The sequence below is a fragment of the Rhipicephalus sanguineus genome, chromosome 2 (genome assembly GCF_013339695.2).
Source record: "Rhipicephalus sanguineus isolate Rsan-2018 chromosome 2, BIME_Rsan_1.4, whole genome shotgun sequence".
NCBI classification, from domain to species: domain Eukaryota; kingdom Metazoa; phylum Arthropoda; class Arachnida; order Ixodida; family Ixodidae; genus Rhipicephalus; species Rhipicephalus sanguineus.
Window position 1 is genome coordinate 142,581,329 of NC_051177.1, and position 25,638 is coordinate 142,606,966.

At 49.5% G+C, this 25,638-nt stretch overlaps 1 protein-coding gene across 1 annotated transcript; it reads right to left on the minus strand.

Moving 5' to 3' along the window:
- Positions 1-2,843: 2,843 nt before the first annotated feature.
- LOC125757509 (uncharacterized) lies at positions 2,844-14,252 on the minus strand. The gene is made up of 3 exons (XM_049413095.1): positions 14,058-14,252; positions 4,709-4,896; positions 2,844-3,042 (listed from the first exon to the last, which is right to left on the minus strand). Exons 1-3 carry the CDS (start codon positions 14,241-14,243, stop codon positions 2,859-2,861), a joined length of 558 nt encoding a protein of 185 aa, XP_049269052.1. The 5' UTR covers positions 14,244-14,252; the 3' UTR covers positions 2,844-2,858.
- Positions 14,253-25,638: the final 11,386 nt, after the last annotated feature.

The window sequence follows — 25,638 nt, forward strand, 5'->3', positions numbered from 1 at the left end:
GGCATTTAAAACACCCACACGTGCACAATTCACATGTTTTGACGCCTGGCGCGGTTCTACGCTTCTGCCACGCAATATTACATGCGTTAAGGAGACTCCTTCCACTACATGACTTTCACATAGTGTTTTTTTCCGAAGCGATTTCGAGCAATAGCGTGGCTCTTTGGTAGAACACCTGCTTGCCACGCAGACGGCCTGGGCCTGGGACGGCCTGGGAAAATGATCATTTTTCGCTCACTACCAACGACACCGACACCGGAATTTCCGCTAAACGAGCTCTTTAACGCTATCGCGTTAATAACCAATTATATTTGACACAGGGTGGGGGGTGGGGGATACCGCTTATCTGCATCAGCTTCTCGGTGCATTAGGGGGGGGGGGGGGCGCAAAAGGGGCAAGTGAAAATGGGGGGAGGGGGGGCAGCCGACCCTGGGATGCGGTGACTATAGTTATATGCATAGCCTACTTAAGCCATTTATTACGGCCAAGCATTGTGGATGATGTCTTAATTGCCTCATTCTCGACTACTACCTCTCTTAAGTATCCATACCTGTAATCGACTCAGGCTCCGCCTCTTTTCCACCTCCTATTTATCTATATGACTTGTGTCGACCGCTGATCCCAGTTGGTAGCTTTGAACTTTGATGCATTTAAAAAAATATGCAAGCACGGAAAGAAAAACTGACAGTAAGAACGCTGGCCTTCAACTAAATTTATTGCATACTAGGAGCGGGTATTTATACGTTCAATACGCACCTACAGACGCCGCAACAGGGAATGCGGCACATGCAAGTTGGCGCAGGAATTTCTGTTCAACAAGAAAAGACGAAGTTATGTTTTACAAAATTACGATGTCGCGTTCCAGAACTAAACTTTTATTGCATAGAGCTGGTCTGGCTCCTTCCCCTCTTTGCTCGTTTTGCAATAAGGACGAAACAGTCGAGCATTATTTTTTGTCATGTAACCGCTTCGATGTAATGAGGAAAAACATTTTCAAAGCGGCGTTTAATTGAACTAGATTGGATTTCATTGCTTCTAATATTCTATCCTTGGGAGCCTCCTCATTAGGCCATAGTCCCCGGGATGTCTGTACCGCTGTACAAAAATTCTTATTTGAATTTTTAAATTAACATTATTAATTTATTTGAACTATTACATAATTCATTCGTGATAGAATTCATATGTGACCACTTTTAATTATAAATTCTTCGTTTCTTGCCCCCAGAGAGGGTGTGAGCCATTCATAATAGAAATCATCATTATCATCATCGGCAAGTAATTCACAGCACATAAGTTTTGACAAACATAATCCGCTTTTTTCTACGACAGCGCGACAGAGGCATTGCTTACACAGTTCTAGTTTTCTAATACAGAAAGCCACATGGACAAGACGGCATTTTTCATCCTTTTGTATACCTGGCGAGAACGCGTGTGCTGTGAAAATTTGGTGCGCAGTGGCATCTTTTACAATGGTCAGCTGGATGACCCGCTCCCGCTATTCGCGCATCAGTGGCAACATGCATGCGCCGCAGTCCCTGATGCGGCGTCTGTCGGCGCATAATGAATGTATAAAAACCCGTTCCTTCTGCGCAATAAACATATGAAGATCAGCGTTCTTACATATCCCTTTTCCTTTGCGTGCCTGCATGCTTTTTTTTTTTTCCTATTTCGCCTAAGCGCTGGAAATGCATCAGAGTTCATCGTTCCAACTAGTCCAGCAAGCCGACTTAAAACTTCAGAGCTTCTCTCTGGAACGTGGATGCTCCCCCGCGATACTTGCTCTGTGACTGTATTCGCGTTTGCTTGAAATGTGGCGAGTGGCCTCGGGATTTTCGTTGCAGCAGTCGTTTGTATCGTCTTGTTACGAATGCTCGCAGCGGTCCGCGCCAGCGTTGCTTAGCGGTAGCAGCTGGATTACAGACCTGTCAGCTGCACGGTCGGAATCGCACTTGTCTAGAGCGGTCGAGCGCGTGGTTGTGGACACTGGCGACGTCCTAAGCTGCTACGTCGCGTTAGCTACAAGTTTTCGTTCACGCTTGACACAAGGACCAAGAATGCGGTACGACTGTGTATGGTATCATTACTGCTTCAGTCTCTAGCATATATTCGCAAAAAAAAAAAAAGAAAAATGGCAGCTGAACCGGCCAACTGACCGCTCTAGACAAGTGTGATTCAGACTATAGTCTGAATCACACTTGTCTAGAAACTTCAGCCTATAGATAGGCTAAAGTTTCTAGAGCGTGAATGTGTTGCGGCCTTATCACGTGGCGTCTGTATACGTGCACGTTTTCACGCGCGCATTGACAGCTGACATAAACCTCTGGCACCCTATAACCGCCGTCGTTGGCCCTGTCAGGCATCGTCACATGAGAGTCAAAGCATATTCCCGAAAAATGAACTATACCGATGGTCATAGGCGAGCGCGGCGTACTCCATTAGGGGGGGGGGGGATGATCATGTTTTAACTTCTTTTCGGGGGAGCAGGAGGTTCGACCATATCCTTTATATATGTTCGTGCGTGTGTGTGTATGTGCGCATGTAATATGTCCGTGCAATATTAACGTTTCAGGGTTGGGGGGCTGAACCATGCAATCCCCCCTGGCCGTCAATGGGGGGAGGTTGGCATCTCCCTGCGCGAAGGCCTATGACTGAGCACGCATCACTATAGTGACGGGCAGAAACAGTGACACCAAGCCGTTTTCAACGTAACTACAAAGATTCATTTTGCGGGTGCACAAGCTTGCGTGTGAGAAATGAAAAAGAAAAAAAAAGTCCCCTCAACGCAGACAGTCAGTAGAAGAGAGGAAAGAAAAAAAAGAAAGTAATAGCCGGTGAGAGAGCCACCGCTGAGGCAGTCGTCACTTTTTCCGGACGAGGCGCTTGAAGAAACCGTCGATGGACCTCTGACTGGAAGCGAAATGGTGGCCGCCTTTCTTTCCCGTCGTCGACCAGGTCTCCTCGGACGAAGCGGCGCTCAGGGCGCGACCTTCAGGTAGGAACACGCCGCCGGAGGCCGCGGGGCAGCAGAAGTCTCCAGAAGCCCTGCATTCGTTCAAGAGGCGCTCAGGATAGGGTAGTCAGGGATGGCACGTTATAGGGACTTTCCTGTCATCATAAAAACTTGGCAGCGTAAACAAACGAGAGACAGGAATAGCAGGAACATAAACTGCGCTTGTTTGTGACCTGCTCTTTCAGTCTCTCGTTTGTTTGCGCTGCCAAGTTTTTATAACGAATCTATACCAACTAGCCCGCTGAATCCACGATTCTGCAACTTTCGTGTGTCGAATTTGGTTGGGTGTGGCCATACTATTAGGGGGGGGGGGGGGTAAGCGCCCCCCCCCCCCCACTCGCCTGTGCGGACTCCTGTGGGTATGGCATATCGAATGCATATTATTTTCTCGTAGGAATGGCCAACGGTGCGGTATGCAACTTTTGAGGCAGTGAGGAGGAGGAGACGACTGAACACATTATGTGCCACTAGCTGTCCATCTGAACTCAACGACGCGCTTTTGAACTCCATCGCCTTGATGCAGGGCCACATTCGGAAAACAAGATCCTGCAGGACCTCGGCCCACACTTTTCGCGAATGAACAAGGCCACAAGAGCAATATTGTGCAACACCACCTAGACTATGAGGTGTTGCTCCGGCCCGGCCGAAATGCGGAACGGAACAGAAAAACTCCGCGGGAGCGGATGGGCGGATTGACACTAAGGGACACTTTAAGGGACACTAAGGAGAGAAACGATTTGTCTGATTTTAGTAAATTGCTCTTTCACAATTCCAAAGTCATCACGTAGTTCCTGACCAGTAAAAAATGAAGTACACAGTCCTCTAAATGGGCCATAAACTTAACGTACCAAGTTTCAGGAAATTTTGTTGAGAGAATGTCTCCAAAATACGAAAAATACTCTTTGAAATCCCTGACGTCACGTGCAGCGATTTCGACGCGAAATTTATAAATGAAACTTTCACCTTGATATTTCTCTTCTATCGATAACCCTATGATAGCGAAATTAAGGCCAGGACCAACTGGGGTCCTGACCCCAGTTGTGTTCAGGCTGGGGAGGACACCCCTTTCAAGTGTCCTCTCTTAAAATTTATCTTTCAGTCACCATATATCTAAATTGCTTGACAGTTAAGCATAGCGTGTTCAACGTTTTAAATGCCTGTTTATCTTGTGTGTACCTGTGTTCAATACCCCTCAGCTGTGTGAGACTTTTTAAAGCGCAACTGCCGTTCGACCGGTTTCAGATCAGACACGATAGAACAAGGCAATTACGCGAGCTGGGAACCCACTTTTAACAAGGTGTGGGTTCGAGCTAGTTGGTACTCCATGATCACTACTTCTTGCGCAAAATTTTTTCTAAGACGACGGACGATGCGCCCGTCCGTGTCTGTTTCGTCCGTCGTCTTAGAAAAAATTTTGCGCAAGAAGTAGTGATCATGGGAACCCACGTTCGTTTTTCAGTTTGATTTCAAAGAATGATTTTAATTTTTGTATAAGTAAAAATAAAACCAACATTTATAAAAGCACAATGGCCGCCATGGTAAGATGTGCCCCCCCCCCCCCCCCCGCCTAGTTATTTGTCTGGATTTACGCCACTGGGTGCGACCGTCACTTCTAAAACACCCTATTTAGTTTCTTCTGTCCGAATGCGTTTGCGCGCCCGAAGCCGTGGTTCGCTCCCTCGCACGGGCGACTCTCACCTGGCGTGTCCGGCGTCCTGCGTCTTGACCGCCACGGCCGTGCTGGACTGGACCCTGCGTGAGATGCCCTTAAAGTGCGTCGGACCCAGGCCCAGTAGCAGGTCTCCCGCGGACGAGGACGCCTTCGCGGCGCCACCAGCGCAGCCAGCGCCCCCACTGGACAGCGTGGACATGTCCTCCGAGTACGCCTGTTTTTGTTTTGCGCCGCACGCGTGTATAAGCATACCCTCTTCTATGTAGATACCGCCTTAATGAAAACCAGCATGTAATATAATAGGTATAGAAGGTGTTAACTGTACTGTTTTAACTGCATTACAGTAAATGTGATATAGATGTGAAGGAAGTAGAGTGGACCAAAAGACAACTTGCCGCCGGCAGGGACCGAACCTGCAACCTTCGGATAACGCGCCCGATGCTCTACCAGGTGAGCTACGGCGGCGATTGTCCTCTCGTCCACTTTATCGGGTATTTATGTGCACGCAAGCCTGGGAGCGTTAGTCAGCGCCGTGACGGCGAGTGTGGAACACTTTTTTTTTTCTGCAGGTTCGGTCCTTGCCGGCGGCAAGTTGTCTTTCCGTCCACTTTAATTTCTACGCAGTTATTTCGTAATTACTACAATACAGTTAGCAGTACAATTAACGTCCCCTATACCTTCCTTGGCGATTCATTATCTCTCGGTTTTCATTAAGGTTGTATCAGCGAAGAAATGAGCCCTTAAAATTCGCTTCTTTCGTTCTCTCCTATTTAGAGTTTCCTGCAAACAGACTTGTACGCAATAGATTACGTCTAATCAGTTACTCTAGTCGGACACCACTGGGACACTAAAGAAGAAAATGATTTTGCTTGCATTAGTAAATTATACTCTCTTCGTTCGTCGTTCCAACCCCTCCCCCCCCCCCCCCCCCTTGGTTCACGGTATATATGTATAGTCGTATAAATCGTCCCACATTTTTCTCAGCACACACATTTTTTTCAAAGGTGAACTGTCGAATGAACAGGCACAAAGCGTTGATCCCGATATAGGATAGTTCAAGTTCGGGAGAGAAATTCGTGAAAGGGCATTATCGCTTTCTGCTTCAGGGGTAGGTATTTTGTATGGGTCTCCAGCAGGGGCGGCGCCGTTCTTTTTTTTTTTTTTTTCTGCTGGCCTGGGAGGGGGTGGGGGGAGCTGGAAGAGGGGGCAGGCGAGAGATTTTTTTAGAGGTTATATTTTTCCTTGGACTGTAACCGACTATGTAGTTGCGGCAGTTTCAATGACCAGCTTTCTTTCTGCGCCGCCATTGCCCCGTACATCTGCCCCGTACATTGACCCTTCTATAGTCACCTAAGAAGGGGAGGCGGCGCAAAACCTACCCCATACATTGACATGGGGGGGGGGGGGGCGCTGCGATGAACCTTCGCCCCCCCCCCCTGATGGGGAACCCTGCGAACGCCTATGGTTATAGTTACTTGTTGCGCCGGCCTTACGGTATGGTTATTGGTGCCGCTGTCACGTATGGGTTGCGGCTACTATAGAGTCCTGCTTTCCCTTTGCACCGACTACACGATATACGTATAGTTGCGGCAACTGCAGTGGCCTAGTTTCTTTCTGCGCCAAGTGTTTTTGCAAACCCTTTCACGCTGCGGCGCATAGCGACATGGCTAATGTCGGCTAGTGTGGGAGAATTTTGTCTGGCGTTGTCATGTCTTGGTCAAATAATGAACTTCCAAATAATGTTCACGCACACTGACAACCCCCCATTAAGATGTTCCTGCTTGAATTTTTTTTTGCTCTAAACTCATCAATTTTGCGGATAATTCCAAACCATAAATCTAAATGCCACCGTCTTCAGTCAGTATACAAGAGGTTTACGAGTTACAAGAGTTTTACTTTTTAAAATACAAAAAGTCACACGTTTACTTACGCATTTGCCTAAGATGACTGTAAGGAGAAAGCGATCTTTTTCTTCTCAGTCACTTGTATTGACCCCCCCCCCCCTCCCCCACCTCCGCTTGAAAGCTTTCCGCACCCAACGTGGTTTTGCAGTGCCTCCGTGATCGGCCCACCTTCGACCACGCGATGATGTAATGTGACGTCATAGTGACGCCTCGATCACGTCATGGTGACAAGAAAATTTTGGCGACGTGTGACGTCATAGAGTGACGTCATTACACGATTATTTTTTTGCATCATTCGTGTTGACGCCGCCGACGCCGACGGTCACTTTTCGCGTTTTAAATTTCGCAGCGGTTCCCTCTCAAAATCATGCCTGCGTTTTACACGTAAAGTTAGATAGGCAGAATCGTAGTTTACACCCCGCTAAAGCTTACTCTGAAGCATTATGACGGCATTGCTTTCCTAAGTACTATAGAGATTTTGTATAAATATTTGGTCTTCCTTATGACATATACACTTGTGGCTTGATATGACTCAGTAATTTCCGCATATAAGGCGGGCATATTAAGAAAAGGATGCGGAAGAAATCTGAGCCACTGTTCTTGTCGCAGAGAAAGAGGCCCATGTTTGGGATAGTGTGCGGGCGTTAAACGAATCTCCTGTGTGCCATTAGTCGCGTTAGTTCGTGACCTGTAATAGGGACAGCACAGCACTCTCCCATAGCAGAATACACTGCCATTAGTCTAGTGACAGTTTGGTGAGCCGTTACGTCCCGGTGCGCACCGCGGTGCGATTTGTAGGGGTGTGCGAATATTCGAGTTTCGGATTCGAATCGAATAGTTCCTAATCGAATAATTCGATTCGACTTTCGAATAGCTAGTATTGGAAGTTTTGAATAATTCGATAGGACGAATATCTAAAACGCGATAAAGGCCGATGGTGCAACTTGGTTAGGGTATAGGTGGCTAAAACTAACGCTAACGTCGCCGTTCGTTAAACTTTCACCGACATCCTGGTTCAAAAGCGAGCGCATGTTGATTTTAAAGGAGATTATGTCATTTCCGCGCGTAGAAAAACACATGAGAAAAATGTCAAGTCCTTCACAACTGCGCTCCCGAAACGAAGGCACTGACTTCTTGCGTAGTTCGGTCGCATATGCCACAAGCGCCGTAAAACGACCTGACTTTGACCTGCGAAACCCTCGGTGATTGGGTTTGCATGTAAAAATTTGTTCACGCTGGGCAGTCGCCACTGCCACACCGCACCACTAGTTCAGGAACTCCCATCGTTCCGGCGCGCAGTTAAAACGTTGCTGTGGACGGGCGCCCGAAGGCTTTTGGGCCCGGAGCACCCTCAGCGATGATGCTCCGGGCCCAAATAAGGCTCATCTGACAAAATTACCGTTGTCAGATGAGCCTTATTGCTCGACCATGGGGAGAGAAAACTAGCTACCGCCAGGAGAGGAGATCTTTCTCCTCTCCTGGCGGTAGCATAGGAGAGGAGAGGGCGATACCTATCACGTACTGTCGCAGCGCATTGTCTTTAGGGAGCCTTCATGTGTGCACGCCCCCTCTGTTTTTAAGACTGGTTACACACTACTACGACGGGGACGAACGGGTGCCGCTATAAGGAGCTTCGCCCCTAAAAATCACAGCATGTTCACGGGGTGGACGATGATGAGTGGGGCGAAGCTCCGGAGAGAATCATCGGTAAACCGTGAAACTCTTCCGTGAAATTCGCCCATACATCATATTAAGAGTGTGAAACACCGTGTATATATTAAACATCAAACTTTTATTGTACTGTTGGTTTACGTGGTCCCTTCATTATCACCGCTTTGTGATCGGTGAAATGCAGGGAAAGTGTCCGCTCCCGAGCGAAAGAGAAAGCGCGCCAAGAGCGACTGCGTTCCCCGCTCGCCCTGTGAGAATTAACGGCAAGGCTAGAGAAAAGACACGACGCGCGTAGCGTTCCTCTTCGCGTTCCACGACGCGAGGTCGGTAGCATGCCCAACGAAAGCCAACAGAACGCGATCGTGCAAGTGCTCCGGCTTCGCGAAAAATGCACGGCGTTTACTGCACATAAAGCGTCCCAAAACCAAACATCTTGCTGAAGGTGTGCTTTGCGTTTTTCGTAGAAATAATTTCTTTATCATATACATTAAGACGAACAGTTGAAAGCTCACTAGAATATATCACCCGCAAAGTAAGTCTTTTAGTGTGATTAAATGAAGGAACACTACGATGTCTTGTAAATTATGATATCTAATGAATTGCTCATCTAGTGAGCAATTCATTAAACTAGAGCTGGCTACATACTACTACTACTACTACTACAGAGGAGGGAACGACCCACACAAGGAGCTTCGCCACTAAAAAAAACACGTGACCTTCTCCGAGCAAGTGGTGACGTCATCACTAGACATCATGTATCGGTCAATAGTGCGCAAGTTCCGGAGGCGCTGCAACGCTAAGTGATGTTCAGATAGCTTTAGTAGAGCGGTACGCCGTTCGTACGTGTTATGCCACGTAATTGAGTGGAGGCGCTGCGCTGGCGCGGTCGTGCGTGGCAAGTATTGGTCGACCGCGCATTGTGAGAACGCCCGAGGAGCAGCGCGCTTAAGCACGCCGGCGGGAGCAGAGGCGGGAGTGCGCCCGTCAGCTCCGCTGGTCATCCACCTTCGTAAACGTGCGCAGGAGGAGGAGAAGAACGGAAAGACAGGGAGGTTAGCCAGTTCTCAGAGCGGCTGGCTACCCTGTAAACGTGCGCAGGGTTCCCCATTAGTGGGGGGGGGGGGGGGGGGGGCGAAGTCTCACCGCAGACTCGGTCGAGTTCTAAAGAAAAAATTGCAGTGGCTTAGCTCGGCTATGCCAGGATATACGTAGCGTTAGCAAAGGTTCAGCTGATTATTCTTAGCTTTCCAGATTGTCTAGGATTAGCTTGATTGTCATGCTTACTGCTGCTCCAATGATACACACACGGTATACGTATCTTGTGGCCCATGCATATTTATTTTTGCTCAACGTCATGTTGCTTCTCTATTGCCCCAAAGACGGCTCGGTGGTCAGTTCAGTAACACGCTCCTGTCTCTATGGCCCCGACACAGTAACCGCTAATTGCCAGGCAACTACTTCGGGATCCGATGAGATAAGCTTCTCGGCTTCATTTGCGCTCTCCTTCTCCATGGCGTTAGCCACCTGCAAACGCCAGTCAGAGGCGCTATCAAGCGGCCCCAGTTAGAGTTACTGTATATGCTACCTTTAGGTAGCATATACAGGTAGCATATGCAGTAACTCTAGCCCCAGCGCAGTGTCAGACGGCGACTGCACAGTGAAGGCGAATAGCTGCGCGCGCGCTGGCGCCACTGTACGACGTCACTCCTCTCCAATGCGGCGCAGACCAGCAGCGGCGAGCCGCGCGCGGCGGTGTCGGAGAGTGCGTGAGATGCCAGCTCCGGTGACATAGCTGAGTGACATCACTGATCCTCGCGCATGCGCAGCACGGCTCATGACGCTCCACGCGAAATCGGCTCCGGCTAGGCAAGTGTAGCTAACGCTACAAAAAAAGCTTCGCAGTGGATGCAAAATGAACATGAAGCGATGACGTGATTCCCACAACGGCCTGCCATTGAAAAATGGAAAGCAAACAGCTCTTAGAAAACAACATCAGTTGTCCTCGGCCGCCATTGTCTTCAGAAACCTGCATGGTCATAGCCTTGTACTTTAAGCAATGACGGGGCACGTTCGACCGAGTTAAGGTATGGGTCAGACTTGGCGCCCCCTTAAAATGAACTGGGGTGGGTGGCCGCCCCCCATGCCCCGCTCGTGCGCACGCCTGTGATCCACCTTCACGGTGTGGAATGGTTCCAACTTGTTCTGGCCCCACCTCTGCAGTACACTCTAGATCGATCTTTCCTATTAAGCTGAAAGCCTTACACATCTCATCAAATGTGAAGATTGACCGTCGGCGGCGTTGGCGCCCCGCGGCGTCGACGTCAACACGTGCGATAAGAAATATCATCACATGATAACGTCACCGTATGACGTCGGATAACATGACGTCACCACATGCCATTGTCGCTTGGTCAAAGGTGGGGTCCATCACGTAGGCAGTGTAAAACCAGGTGACACGCAGAAAGCTTGAGATGCCTCCGATCTTGGAGGCAGTGCAAAACCACGTTAGTCGCAGACAGCTTTCGGATGGGGGCGTGGGAGGTTCAGTACATCTAAGTACATCGACTTAGAAAAAAAATTACACCATCTCCCGCTAAACGGGACCATGAGGCGATGTGAAGCCGGAGCACTTGCACGATCGCGTTCCGTTGGCGTTCGTTGGGCATGCTACCGACCTCGCGTCGTGGAACGCGAAGAGGAACACTACGCGCGTCGTGTCTTAACTCTAGCCTGGCCGGTAATTCTCACAGGGCGAGCGGGGAACGCGATCGAGAGGCGCGCGAGAGGGTGGCAGCGTAGGAGAGGAGAGACAGGGGGAGGGGATGCGCATGCGCTGGCGCTCGTCGCGGCGCTGCGCAGGAGAGAATTTCGGCATGTCGAGCCCGCATTTCAGAGGAGTCAACCGAAGCAAGCGCTGGACTGAACGCGCGCAGCGCTCTACCACTTGAAGGAGAGGAGACTAGAGGAGGAGAGTAGCGCATGTGCCGCGAGAGCAGAAGCGAGAACGCAGGAGAAGCGCAAGCAGGTGCTGAGAGAGAAGTGGAGAGAGTAACGCGCAGCTGTTGGAGAGAGGGAAGGAGGAGAGTTGCGCATGCGTAGTGTGGGTGCGGACGCCAAGGCCAACGCCGCGGGACATACACCCGAGCAAAAGATGCTTCGCATCTAAAAAAAAAAGGTGGCTTTCGCCTTCGAGTCGAATGAGGTAGATGCACAAGGGCCCTTGTGTGTATTGTTTAACGCACAAGCAATTGGTCCCGCTCTCATACAGTACAACACATCGTGTACTCTAGATCGATCGTCTCTACTCTTTCTCTATAGACGTTATTAGGACAATCCACAAGCTAGACTTTTTTTTTATTTAAAAAACAGGAGCAAGCAGCTAGCCCTTCCATAATACTCGTTCTCTTTTTGTTCTAAACCATTCCCATTCCGGCGCTTGCTGTTCTCCCTCACGTGTCCACTCTTCATGTACAGATGCATATAGTACAATACTGCATATATATAGTGCTCTCATAGTACAATATCTACACTTTGAGTCGTTTTCCATTTTTGGTGAACAGTGAACACGCATATCATCTGCGTTTACTTTTTTTAAGGGATAGCTTCAACCTATACCATAGTAGAGTACCAATCAGCTTAATGTGCGCGAGCATTCCGGAGCTATACTTCTCTCGGAAAGCCGTGCCTCGGTAAAGGGACGCGTTACGGTCCGTGCGAATGCACGGGGTATTCTACGCTGTCGCGTAACTGCAGAAAGAGAGCAGGACAATATAGAGTTACCGCAGCAAGTAATCATACCGCACAAGGGATCTGGAAACTGTGGCACTACAGTGGCCGCGACGCTGGTGTTACCAACTCCTGCGAGAGATCATTCCTGGACAGAAACTAACAATAGCGCAATGGGAATCGCTGAGTTACCCGCGCTACGCACATCCTCGGGGTACACAGAAGTGGAGCTGCATTTAGCGCAGGATTTAGAACTACACCAATTGCCACACAGGAACCACATTAGCGCTGGATATGAACTATATCTTTTTTGCGTGTGTGTGTGTGTGTCTCAGAGTGTCTGCGGTGACTGGAACCTTAAGGAGACCGACAACTGGTCACAACGTGTGATTAGATCCTGGTAAAAATGAAAAGACAGCAAAATATAGCGACATATTCCAGCATCCTTTTCGCGTTGTCAGTAGGATTTATATTTTTAAATCGTGTTTAAAAGTAACTAAAACCGGTATGTCGCGCAGCCTAGCGATAGAGCCTTGAGGCTGGATTATGGAGTCGATCACTTTTTGCTGTACGTAGTCACGTAGTCTCATGCTGTCATGCGCGCCATAATAAGTCCTGGAAATTAGAGTATGTATATTTAATTATCTATTCCCGCTCTATTTTGTGCTGCTTACGAGGTAAAAGGAGTTGCACGGTAAGAAGCGGCGCTGCCTTCGCGGTAACCAGTGGAACATGTCGAGCCGCGGCGCATGCGCAGCAAACCGCCGCGCTCGAACACGAACCGCTCTCGCGCTCACTGTGTACAGCATGGGTTGTCGACTTGTGTACAGTGAAACCTCGGTGATACGATCACAGCTCATACGAATTTCGGGGTGATACGAATTTTTCGTTGGTCCCGGTCATGGCCCATTGGCCTGTAATGTAATAGAGTAAGGTTGTTGCGAACCGATTTTCACCCAGCGACGTTTGATACGAACGTACGCTACCGCCGAGGTACGAATAGGTGCTCCGCGCGCTGTCGCGGAAAACGCGCCAAGCACGTGCGAGCGCGGAAACGCAAGCGTGGGCAGGCGCGCCCCACCGCCAAATAGTCACGATCACGAAAAACACTTTTCTTACGGTCAGAATAAGCCTTCAGAGACGCGTCACGGCCCCCGAGATTGTGTGCGCGAATCTTTGAGGCTCTTATGTGCCTCCGTGTGCCTTCGCGTTTAGATTAGAAGGACATTAGCGCCACGCTTTTTTTTTTCTAACGCGTCGACGCGGGCTGCTGTCCTTGAACTGTGTTTACACGTGCTCGCCTCGTGCATCAGACATCCCATGAAAGGTGGATGAGGACCGAAGGAAGGCGAGGACGGTCTTGGCGAAGGAGTCAGGCCTCACAACATCAATATGCGCGATCGTTGAGGCCGTACTTGAGCGGGCACGGCCGTGCATCTCCAAAAAAACATCCTCAACACCTCCGCGATAACAAAATCATAACACAGGACCGTGGTTCTGTAATTTTGTGGCCTTGATCCATCGTGTCAAAGCGCTTCTTTTGTTACTTTCACTATAGTACTCTGGTGTCATGCAAAAAAGCATACTAAAATCTGGAAAGGGCTACTGCTGTCACGGGTCACAACACACCTGGTTCATTCATTAAATATCCGCGTATGGGCGGTATATTTACGAGTATTGGTATGATTTCCAACATCTAAAAACTTAACTGACAATGATTCAGGGTTCTTCGTGACGTTGCTGCGGCCCTGAAAAAACAATAAATGAAAATGTACGCCAGCTTTCTTTTGTCGCATGCTAATTTTCCATGCTTTCTGGTGATACGAATTTCGGATGATACGAGTATTTTTGGTGGTACCGCGAGATTCGTATCACCGAGGTTTCACTATACGACTTCATATTCGCCGCAGATTGAAAAATTCTGATTGCAAATGTTTCACGGCGTTTTCCGCGTTACCGTTCCGTGAGTAGACACTCTCACCGGTAAGCTTTCCGTTGCGCTAAAGAAAATGGGCACCATAAAAATTGGTTATCGGTCCCTTTAACTACGTAGCGGCACCATGCGCTTTCGCACCTCGGAGCAGTCCTCCTCGCGGGGCCTTCGTAGGAGTGTCTTGGCCTCCTCTGCCGACTTGGCGTCGTCCATGAGGTCTTGCCTAAGTGGAGAGCCTCCGTTGTCGGTGGTCATCGCGTGGTGGTGGTGGTGGTGCCCTGACGTCCAGTGACGCAGCCGGTTGAGCGCCTGCTGCGCCAGCAGCATCTTGGCTGACCTGCGGGTCCTGCGAGTCGCGTATTATGCAGTGTATGTACGGTATTTACACGATTGTAAGTAGACTCAAATGTAGGTCGACCCCCAAAAATCAAACGGCAAAAAAAAAACAGTGCGTGCACGTTTCTTAAAGGAAATTTATTTACGATGTCGCTGAAAAAAACAAACTCGAATTCCTGTGTGCGAAGGTGGCTTCACGGCAGTGCTTTAAGGCTGTACAGGGAAGCTAGCTTCGCGGCAACACGCGGGGATCGTTTTTACAAAAATTTCCGCGGGTCGTTGCGGGTCATACACGAGAAAATACGGTATACGTTACAGGTGGAGCCGGAACGTAATGTCGTAGCCATGCCACAGCGTGCCGGATTTCTCATTTGTTTCGGTTTTGGTTCTAAGTCGACCTTACAAGAGTTTCGGTTTCTATTGTAAGTCGACCCCCCCCCCCCCAACTTCGCATTTCAAATTTAGATAAAATGGATCGACCTATAATCGTGTAAATACGGTATGTTTTCACCATACCATCTCCTCGAAACCCTGCACTGCTGACTCTCCTATGCTTCTGACAGCGTTCTCCTCAGACATTTGTTAGAGGTGTACATATTGAAAGAGGAGGAGGGGGAGGGTATGATATTGTCACGTGGTCGTGACGGTGAAGAAGGAAGTAATCGGGCTGTTAAAGACGAAACTCTTTATTAAGCGAACTTGCCCAAAAATGAAAAATCAAAGTAAAAGCAATGTACGTTGTACACTGATAGCGGCAATCCCAGTCGTCGTACGTCGCTAATCCGATCAGCGGTAAGGCGCGTCGACATTTATACATGTGGCATCGTCATCGAAGGTTCCAGCCTTATCGTTGGTGGGCGCTTTAGTTCCAGAATACGCTGTACTGTTCGCGTTGTGCGCTCAAGCTTATCAGAGCAATCAACAATACCACTAATTGTGTACTGTACAATTGTAAACCCACCCCTTATGTAATAACCCCCCCCCCCCCCCCGGGGTGGGGGCTATAAGGAAATAAAAGTGAAGTGAGGAATGTTCCTAGACACTCCGGCGTGGCGTACGCAAGGCAGTGGCTACAAGGGTAACGGGTCGCGCCCATAAAAACAGAAAAAGAAGCTCCCGTGGCAATATGTTCAGGAATTTTAAGTTTTCAATTCCAGTTTTCGACACACACACACACACACATACACACATTTCATTTCTGGTCGTGCATTTCTGGAATCTACGACGCGTATAGAAAACGGAAGCCAGGGCACTTGTGTTCTGGCGCTCGCGTGGAGTTGGCGATCTTCCAAAGCAGCAGGCCACTTGTTCAGAACTCCCTTTCAGAAAACCAGGTGGCGGGGGGCCCGGTTTGCTGGCGTTGCGCGCGCGCACTTTCTGTTTGTTGTTTCCTCAGGCGCGCATTTCAAAGGGGTCAATCGGAGCGGTGGGCGGCATTTCGACCGCCTCCTGCCGTGGGGAGATCCCTGGCTTCCTTGCAGAGACACGCAGCTACCTTTTATCGAAGGTGCTTTGGAATTGGACTGAAGAGCCTCCTCTTCCAGATTAGGAGCGGCGCCAGGATTTCTTTACTGGGGAAGGGGGCCCACGACAATTGAGTTCCTAGTGGGGAAGGTGGTGGCGAAATGGGGAGAACCCTCCCCCCACCCCTCAATTGCGCAATTGAGCCAATCAAGACTGAGAAATTCAATGCCGTCATGGCTTGATCGCTACTGAAAGTACGCGGTATGACAAGCGTATATCATATAGGTGTCGCGTGGGTACTTTCGATCGCGATTAGGGCCGATCCGGATCAGGTGCACAAGCCCGGTCGGGATAAGGACGATCGCGATGTGCGCATCGCTCCCATATCGCGATTTGGCTACTGTCTTCGCCAAACTCAATACGGATTAGTTTGGACCGTGCTGCAGCGACCGTTATTCACCGCGATCACGATATCTGATCCGGATGTGGCCCTTATCGCGATCAAAAGTATTCGTGTGACAAACGAAAACGTATCCTAATCCGGTCTTTCTCTGTAAGCTTTCTCGGGGTTTATACTCAACTACCTCATGTACCAAATGTGACGGTTTAGCCACCTTACACCACATGCTCTGGGAGTGCCCTTCGACACGGGGCAATGATACAGCATCGGACAGCAAGGGGCCTCCGCTCTAAGGAGTCCGAGCGTATACAAGCACAACTTTGGGCTGTCCAGAGGGCCCACGATTAGGCGGTATAGGTCTCGGCCTGACTGTTCCATCGTGGGTGCGGCCCGCCGTGTGCTAGGGCACACGCTTCCGGACATTTACTAATAGTTTTTTTTCAAACCAAAACAAAACCGGTATAAGACAATAACATTACCAGGACTTCGATTGCCTAACCAAAACAGTTAGGCACCCCGATGCATAAACCCACCTCTTCTCGTGCGTTGCGAGGTTCGAGATCTGGGCCCTCCAGTCAGCGTCCGACGCCCACGTCCCTCTCGTCGGAGACGACGACGAGGCAGCCGCGGTCTTGTCAGAGTCCTGCACGGCTCGTCCCTTCTGGTAGCCCTTGTCGGCGAAGAACCGCGCGAACAGGCCCGGGTCCGGACGCGAAGCCAGCTCGTACGTGATGCTCTCCGTCTGGGACTCGGCTGCAGCAGCGGCGGCGGCGGCCACGGTGCGATCATGCTGGGTCGCGTGGGCGACACCGTGGCTCGCACCTCTAACTTCAATCTACATCGCTCCGTTTGTTTCGTATATGCAGCCATGGTGTTACGCTTTACGTGCCGTACCAAAGCGGTGCTGGTGGTTTCCTGAAGTCGACAGGCCTCAACGAAACGCCACGGATAGCTTAATTCCTTTGTAGCGCGACAAATGACGAAGACACATTGACTATAGTCCGATACAACTTAAAAAGCCCGGAGTGGCCCCACCCAGACGACCGTAGCGCGGCAGCCGATCGCCTCCGCGACTAAAGATATAGTCCGCTGATGCACTGGGCAATGTGCTCCGAAGGTGGGTCACCGGCGGTCCGGGATATGACGTCAGTCATGAGTGCACGCCCATTGGCGCAGGCTTGTGCGCATCCGCCTTTGAGGAGGAAATGCCGCGGACTTCTAAAGCCGTATCCGACTAGAGAAAATTCAGGACTAGCGCACGTACAACTCATCGCTTATCCTTTGTTTTATCGTCTACGTCTTCGTCCTTTCGCGCTACAGTGCAAGTTACCGCGTACCGACTAGCCCAGCTATCGAACCCGGAAACTATAGGAGCCCTGTGGCACTAAAACACTCTAACATAGAGTTTTGGAGCCGGCACCCCCAAGTAACTTGCGTACATGCTCTTGCGTTCTTTTGTACCCTTCCCGCTTTCTTCCGTTCGTCTGCCGCACCCAAGGAGAGTACAAAAACGCAAGGGCGTCGGGACCCATTGGAAGGTGTCCCTGGCGCAAAAGCTCAAATTCCCGTGGTGTTATTGCAGTGCAGCGCAGCCACCAATGGCAATGCTCTTTAGAGGCGGTGCTGCCTTCCACTTGTTCGAGGCGCAGTGCTAATGAATGAACAACTTTATTTATCCCCGTTCAAAGGGATGGGGGCAATGGGACAGAGAGTGAGGGGGAGGAACTACTCGAAGCATAGGCCTGCTTTCAACCCACTCCAGGACGGCCTCCTGAATGTCGGGGCTCGAGCTGCGCAAGAAATTAAGTGCTTCAGGAAAAGGGGAAGAGGATGCTTAGGGCACCCCCGCATGATGTGGTTTTAAGGGGAACTCCGGGAATTTTCCAATATTCACCGATTTCAATTAAACTTTCAACATATGTTCTCATCGGTACCCTGATAATATGGGCCAAATTATACAACCCGAAGTCATTTCGTTTTTTAGGAAACGAATTTTAAAATTGGTAGCCAATTCTGGAATCACGCCTTTAAATGCGGGCTACCCTGTGTACGTGACACATCGTTTCTACCCCCTCTTCTACCTAAGGAGGATCTTCTAACCCGCCTCACCCAGCAGGCGGACGCTGCGCGCGCTTTCTTTTTCGAGGCGACGACGACGCTTGCGCAGTTGTTGCTTCTTGTCAGGTGCATGTGGTAAAAAACGATGGGTGGAGGCAGGTGTGTTGCTTTCCGCGCGGTAGAAGAATCACTTCGTGACGTCATCGTCTACCTGGTCTACCCAGCTGAAGCAGCTCCCTATTTCAGTTTCGGTTTTGACACATTGTTTATTGCTTATTTAAAATTATTGACGAGTCTCTCAGCAAAATGAACCACACTATAGCTGTTACAAGACTGTTAATACTATTTGAAAAACGGCATTATCTCATTATGGTCTAAAATGCACCGGAGTACCCCTTTAAGTCTGCTCTGGAAGAGGCGCAGAATTTACAGGAGGGAGAAAGGTAACTGGAGGGCTAAAGTGAAGGAACGTTCCGGAATTTGGGGGCTGAACTTGCAAACGGAGCTCCTTACGGCGACAGATGCACGGGAATGTAGTTCCCGACACGTGGTGCAATAATTACCCAGCTCCCTGTAGAAGATGTCGCAGGCGTCGCCCTTCCAGATCCAGTCGCAGTGGGCGCAGCTGTCGAACAAGTGCCGGAAACCGTGTTCGCTGCCGACTCCTGCGAGCGCGTGACGACAGACGTTAACACTTTGCGGCACTGCCGACAAGATCGAGCGCTGCTCCGCAATTTTTTTCCTCGCTCGCGTTCACTCTATTCTGTTATCTTTCGAGGGTATCTCAGTGGTTCCCGAAATCTCCTGCTACGAGTTCCTTGGGCTGTCGGAAAAAAACGCCAGGCCTGCGCGGAAAGCGCAGCACAGTCACAGCGAAAGCTCGAAGAGCGGCATTTCTAGAGCCCGTTATAAACTCTCTTGTGGCTACTAATACAACTACACTAGCAACTTACCCACTACGCCGCAAATAATAATTTTTGTGAAGTTGGGAAGCACCCATAGTCATTTTGCGGAGAAGCGAGGTACCATCTCTAAGGCATCATGTGCAGTTTCTTGATGCGACGGCTGATGACGATGAAGAATTATGACTGAGCATCTTGTAATGGGTTGGAAACTTTAAATTACCCACTAGTTACGTAATTCGCATTGTGTGACGCCCAGTCGTTATTTAACTCTTCCACCACGCTTTATAACATACGCTAACGTGAGAGAGAGGGAGTTAACTTTATTGAGACCCTGAGGAAATGGATCATGGGAGCCTTATGGGCTTCCTTGGCAACCAATAGAAGTGCACTTGCGAGGAACCCACTACGCTATAAATCATAATTTTTGTGCAGTAGGGAAGCAGCCACTATGTTGTGGCTAATGACGATGAATAATTATGGCAGAGCCCTTTGTAATGGGTTGGAAGCATTCGACAACATACTCTTTGCGCAATTCGCATTGTGTGACGACTGCTTACAGAATTCGCGTTGTGTGACACTTGGTTGTTATTTAACTCTTTGTTGCGTTCCAAGCACTCCCTGTGTCACGAGCGAGCCCCGCGGAGGACCGGATGCTGAAACTACTTCCAGATGTTGACTCCTCCCCTTCCCCCGCTCGGCTCAAACGAGCCACCGATCGTTTTCCCCGGCAGTTCGGCTGCCGCCTCCATCCGAGTAAGAATAAACCTGTTTTTAACCGTTAGAGGCTGTCTACGCTTTTTGAGACTACCGCGACCCACGCGTACGTCTATGGGCCGACGACAACACTGGACATAACACTCTTCTACCACGCTACATTACATATGTTAATGTGGTTCCTTCCCGGCATGAAGCCTGTATAGGACCTTTTTGCAAAGCAGTTTCAAGCACCGGCATGGCTCTGAGGTATCATACTGGACTTCCACGCAGAGGGCCCAGGTTCGAACCTCGTTCCATCCTGGAAATTTTTTCTTATTTCGTTTATTTTTTTTCTTATTTCGAGCGATAGTGGTTATGGACACCGGTGGCGGCGGTGGCGGACAACTACGGCGCCAAAAACGGCCCTTGTTGTGATCTCATAATAGCTTTCGCTGTAAAAAACTAAAGCGGGCTTTCCCCCGTAAGCACATTTGATGCGGGGAAGCCGCCTTTGGCGAACACGGTTTAGATAGCGAGGTTGCCGATTGCTATAGGTGGCAGCAAATCACTATCCGCCGAAACTAATCGCACTTTTCGCCATAGGCGTGTTCACAGGGGGAGGAGGGGGCTCCTAATAATCTAGGGGGGTGCAACTCTGCCACATATTTTTATTCAGTCTGACCTACCCAGAAAAAGAATACCAGAAGACATTCAAAAGACACGCCGTGGTGGAGGCTTCCAGAAAATTTGACCATCAGGTGTTCTTTAACGTGCGCTGACATCACACAGTACACAGGTCTTTATAGCATTTCGCCTCCATCGATCCGTCGAAACGCGACTGCCAGGACCGGGATCGAACCCGCGACCTTCGGAGCAGCAACCGAGCACCGCAACCGCTACAGCACCGCGGCAGACACCACGATATGGACTATCAGGCTAAAGGGATTTAGTGTTTCACTTTGGTTCCCCTTTGAAGAGCGCCTAAATATAAGCATACGGGCGTTTCTACATTTCGTCGGCATCTACTCTCGAGGGCGCGGGAATCGAACCCGCGCCCTCGAGGTTAGCAGTGCAACAGGGAAACAAAGGAAACACTACAGCCGTTCTTTCGCCCACGTTCCCGAAGAAAAAAGTAACGCTTGACATGCATTCTCTTGGCGTAATCACTGACGTCAATGCGCGAGGTCTCTATCGAACGATTGTAACGCCCGTTACGTCTGTAAACGCTGGTGAATCGTATCCCGGCCGTTTGCCAACGGCTCATGACGCAAGTGGGTGCGTTAAGTCTACGATAATGAGTGCGTTGATGCGTGTGTTGTTTGACCAATCACCAGCTTAATTTTAATCCCATTCGTAACCTCCATCTAAATATAGAAGCAGCATAAATTGGCAATCCGTTTACATAACGCTAGGAGAACACAGGCCAAAACCTATGCCATAACGAGATGCGTATATTACTTTGACGTTCTCAGTTTATTCCAGTAGTCTCTAGCGAAAGTCTACTGCAGTCTATTGCAGTCTACTAAATGTATTGCAGTAGCCGCTATCGAAAGAACCTTTCTCTAGCGGCCCGCACATGACTGTGTTTGTCCGATTTTTTTTTTAAATCTTTTGAACAAGTGTATTCGTGAGCTACATAGATGAATGGTCTCAAGCATTTTTGTTCGTGACGCAACCTATGCGTTCACTGTGTGTTGAAACATAACCGTGAAACGGTAGCTCTATGTTTCAGAATCGGACGTCCAGATTTTAGTCATTTTGCAGATCGGTGTCGATATGTTGTTGAAATCCTGACGCCTTCGTAAATAGTAATCCATATATGAGATATGGGGAATGCCGCCTTTCGAATGGCAACGTTAGCTGACATTTTGTACAAACTACCCCCCCCCTCTCCTACCCTCGTCACTGTCCCGGCCCTAGCGGGACTAAACTTCGTGACTGCGGCCCCCTAGCTGAGGTGAGTTTGAGACCCCTGGTCTATTGCGTTGTTCCATCCTACTGTACTTGTTCTCTTTCGGTCGCCCAGATATTACCACTTGTTCAACATTCTGAGATTTGGTCGCCGAGGTGTTAATGGACACTTGATTCGCCTATAATTTACTTTAATTCGCTTATTGCATTCATTCACTGTTAATTCACACGATTTACTTGCGCACTTGTACTACTTTAATTCGCTATTTCAAATCAGATTCACCTTTAATTAACTATAATTCACACGTGATTGATTAATTCAACTTAATTCACATTTCATTCGTGTTATGCACTAATTATCAATTCTAATCACTTAGTATAGCCGTACTTGTTATTTACACAACTCCTGCTGCCCCTGGGCCCCATCCCAACCCCTTGAGGCTTCACGGCGTGGTGGTTTCGTGGTTATGGTGCTCGACTGGTGACCCGAAGGTCGCGGGATCGAATCCCGGCCGCGGCCGCGACGAGTTTCGATGGAGGCGAAATGCTAGAGGCCCGCGAACACAGTGCGATGTATGTGCACGTTAAAGAACCCCAGGTGGTCGAAATTTCCGGAGCCCTCCGTTATACCGCGTGCCTATTAATCATATCGTGGTCATGGCATGTAAAACCCAGCAATTATTATTGTTGCTTAATATATCCATCCTCTCTATGAATATATACTGCCCCTGATTCCAGGCCGTGCTCGGAACGCGTTCTGCGGCCTGTCATTGAACGCGTGCGCATTTGAGGCAACATCTGCGACTGCAGCTGGCGATGCAAGCACAATGAAGCGATTGAAAAGCGGGGATAAAAACGCACGAGCGATCGAAAAGTCAGTATATGAACAAACGAAGGAAACTGCGTCTTAAGTGTTGAACGTCGCTCGCGTAGCGTTTTAGCGAAGACGCAAAAGCTATGTTTAATTAAGACCGTCCATCACTGGCGTAGCCGGGAGGGGGGGGTGCAACCCCCCCCTGGCTACCGGAAATTTCAATTTTGCATGTGCATATATACACGCACATAGGGGCGTAGCCAGAAATTTTTTTTCGGGGGGGGGGGGGGGAGTTCAACCATACATCATGTATGTTCGTGCGTGTGTTTGTATGTGCGCATGTATATATATGCAAGCAAAACTGAAAAATTTCGGGGGGGGGTCTGAACCCCCCCCCCCCCCTTGGCTACGCCCCTGCACGCACACATACAAACGCACGCAACAACAGGCATAAAGGGGTGCTGAATCCCTGTCACCCCCGAAAATAACTTCTGGCTACGGTACTGCAATCGATACAGTTGTAGTTCAGAAAAACAAGTGAAGGTCTGTGTTTTCACGGCACATATATTACAGGAATGGGTATGACGCAGTCTTGTACTCACGCTCACGTGCAAGAATGTCACGCCTATTTTGTGTCACGTGGTGCTTGAAGCGACGTCATGCACGCCTCATTTACATGGGCGTCAAGCTCAAACTTAGTTTAGCGTTAGAGTAAGCGTTATTTTTTTTTAGAGCGTAATTCTCAAGCTTTAAAGAAATATAAGCTGAAAAAAGAGGCGCGGGTTCGAATCCCGGTCACGACGGCCGCGCTTCCTTGCAAGCGAAACGCGAAAAACACCCGTGGACTTACCTGAATTTAATATTGATAATTTCTGGGATTTTACGTGCCAAAACAGCGATATGATTATGAGGCGTGCCGTGATGGGGGGCTACGGATCAATTTCGGCCACCTGAGGTTCTTTAACGTGCACCTAACTCTTAAGTTCACGGGTGTTCTCTTGCATTTCGCTTCCATCTAAATACGGCCGCCGTGGCTGGGAGTCGAACCCGCGCCTTCGAGCTTGGCAGCGCGACACCTTGCGTGCTAGGGTACCACGACGGGTTCACACAAAATGTCGAAATTGATCCGGAGTCCGACTACGTGTTTGGCCATGTAATCGTATCTTGGTTCTGACTCGTAATCCGAAAAATGTAACTGAAAATTTTGTTTTCACAAAGGCTTACACCGTTACACGACTGAAATGCCCGACTTGTCGGCGACGTATGCAGAAACTCACAGGGTCCTTTAAGCGTTCGCCTACGATGACTCGAAGGCGAAAGCCATCTTTTTTCTTTTTTTTATTGCGGTAGATGCATTGATCATCGCCCGCCCCACTTCGAAAGATTTCTGCGCCTAAGGTCGTTTTGCACTGCCTCCAGGATCGGAGGCATTGCAAGCTTTCTGCACGCTCACCTGACTTCGCACTGCCTCCGGGATCGGCCCACCTTTGATCAAACGACACTGTCATGTGATGACGCTATCGTGTGGCGCCATGTTATGTGACGTCATATGAAGTCATGATGACGTTATATACTTCGGCGATCTGTGACGTCATGTCGCTCCGCCTCCGGTCCACATTTTATCAAGCGGCAATACCGCGTAGTGACGTCATCTCGTGACGTTACGTTACGTGATTTCGTTGTGACGTCACGATGAAGTCATCGCGTGATGATTTTTTTGCATCACTCGTGTTGACGCCGCCGACGCCGACGGTAAATTTTCGCGTTTGATGAGGCATCTAAGGCTTTCGCCTTATAGGGCTTTCGCTTTCCACGGCAGACAATCGCGACACGCATTGCCGGCCTATATGGTATCTTCGAGAGCATCGCCACGACCTTGACACTGACCCGCAACTTTCACGATAGCCTTATCCTCCTCACAAGAGACAAGACAGTGAAGAGCTGCGCAAACGGAAACAAAGTGTGCGACAAATTGTACAACGCCGTAAACGCAAGTGGTACATGTAAGGCGGCGCGAAGATAAAAACCGAGAGTCGACAATGGAGCCCTTTAAAACTCCATTTATGCTGAGAAGACAGTTCTCAAACTACGCGTGCCAAGAAAGACAGACTTGACAAGATAAAAATAAAAAAAAGAACGGGAGTACATTCGTTTCCGTGTCGTCGTCGTCTGCAAGGAAAGGCACCGTCTGCTGCAGCTATGGCGCTACCGACGGTGGCGTCATTCGTCGTGATGGCGTGACGTCTTTTTTCCCGCGCTGGCATTGGCACGCCAGTCTCGAGTTGGCACTGAATTCGTGCCCTCCATTGTGTCGCATTTAGCTCCTTTCTGGGCGGTTGGTCCCCGCTGTACGAGCGAAGAAGCTGTGTACTCCCGCAGCCGCACGCTGCGCAGGTCAAAAACGGTTTCGTTCGTTGCCTGGCTGACCGCGGGTGGTGCGGACTTGCGAATCGCCTGCGCGTGATATTGCGCAGTTTGTCGCCCCTGTGCGGCGAGTCACGTATGCGCAGCAGACACGCATGGTTAGCTATGCTCTTTCGTGACCACACGTAACGGTTGGTTAAGCACTGCTTGTTGCAGCTAGCTCTTCCCTACGGAACACCCAAACGTATCTATCTATCTATCTATCTATCTATCTATCTATCTATCTATCTATCTATCTATCTATCTATCTATCTATCTATCTATCTATCTATCTATCTATCTATCTATCTATCTATCTGTCTGTCTGTCTGTCTGTCTGTCTGTCTGTCTGTCTGTCTGTCTGTCTGTCTCATCCATATGTCTGTCTGTCTGTCTGTCTGTCTCATCCATATGTCTGTCTGTCTGTCTGTCTGTCTGTCTGTCTGTCTGTCTGTCTGTCTGTCTGTCTGTCTGTCTCATCCATATGTCTGTCTATGCAATGTCTATGGCTTTGTGTCTATCTGTCGTCTGTGAAACATATACAGCTTTTCATTGCTTCTGCCTCCCCGGGGCCAATGCCGGAGATGATGCAATAAAGACCAGGTCTATTCTTCCTGGCAGAGGCTACACGATCAAGCAAGGGCGGCGAGTTCGCATCCCGATACAAACGCACGAGGTTCACCCTGCCTCCCCCCCTCCTCCCACCGCGGAATATTAGATTTTGTACGTGCATAT

Bases quoted from the DNA above. Each gene is read 5' to 3' on its own strand.
- LOC125757509 (XM_049413095.1), bottom strand. From the start codon at position 14,243: ATGCTGCTGGCGCAGCAGGCGCTCAACCGGCTGCGTCACTGGACGTCA. The intron at 4,897-14,057 runs GTGCGAAAGCGC...AAACAAAAACAG, and splicing joins GCGAGGAGGACTGCTCCGAG to GCGTACTCGGAGGACATGTC. The intron at 3,043-4,708 runs GTGAGAGTCGCC...GAACGAATGCAG, and splicing joins CAGGACGCCGGACACGCCAG to GGCTTCTGGAGACTTCTGCT.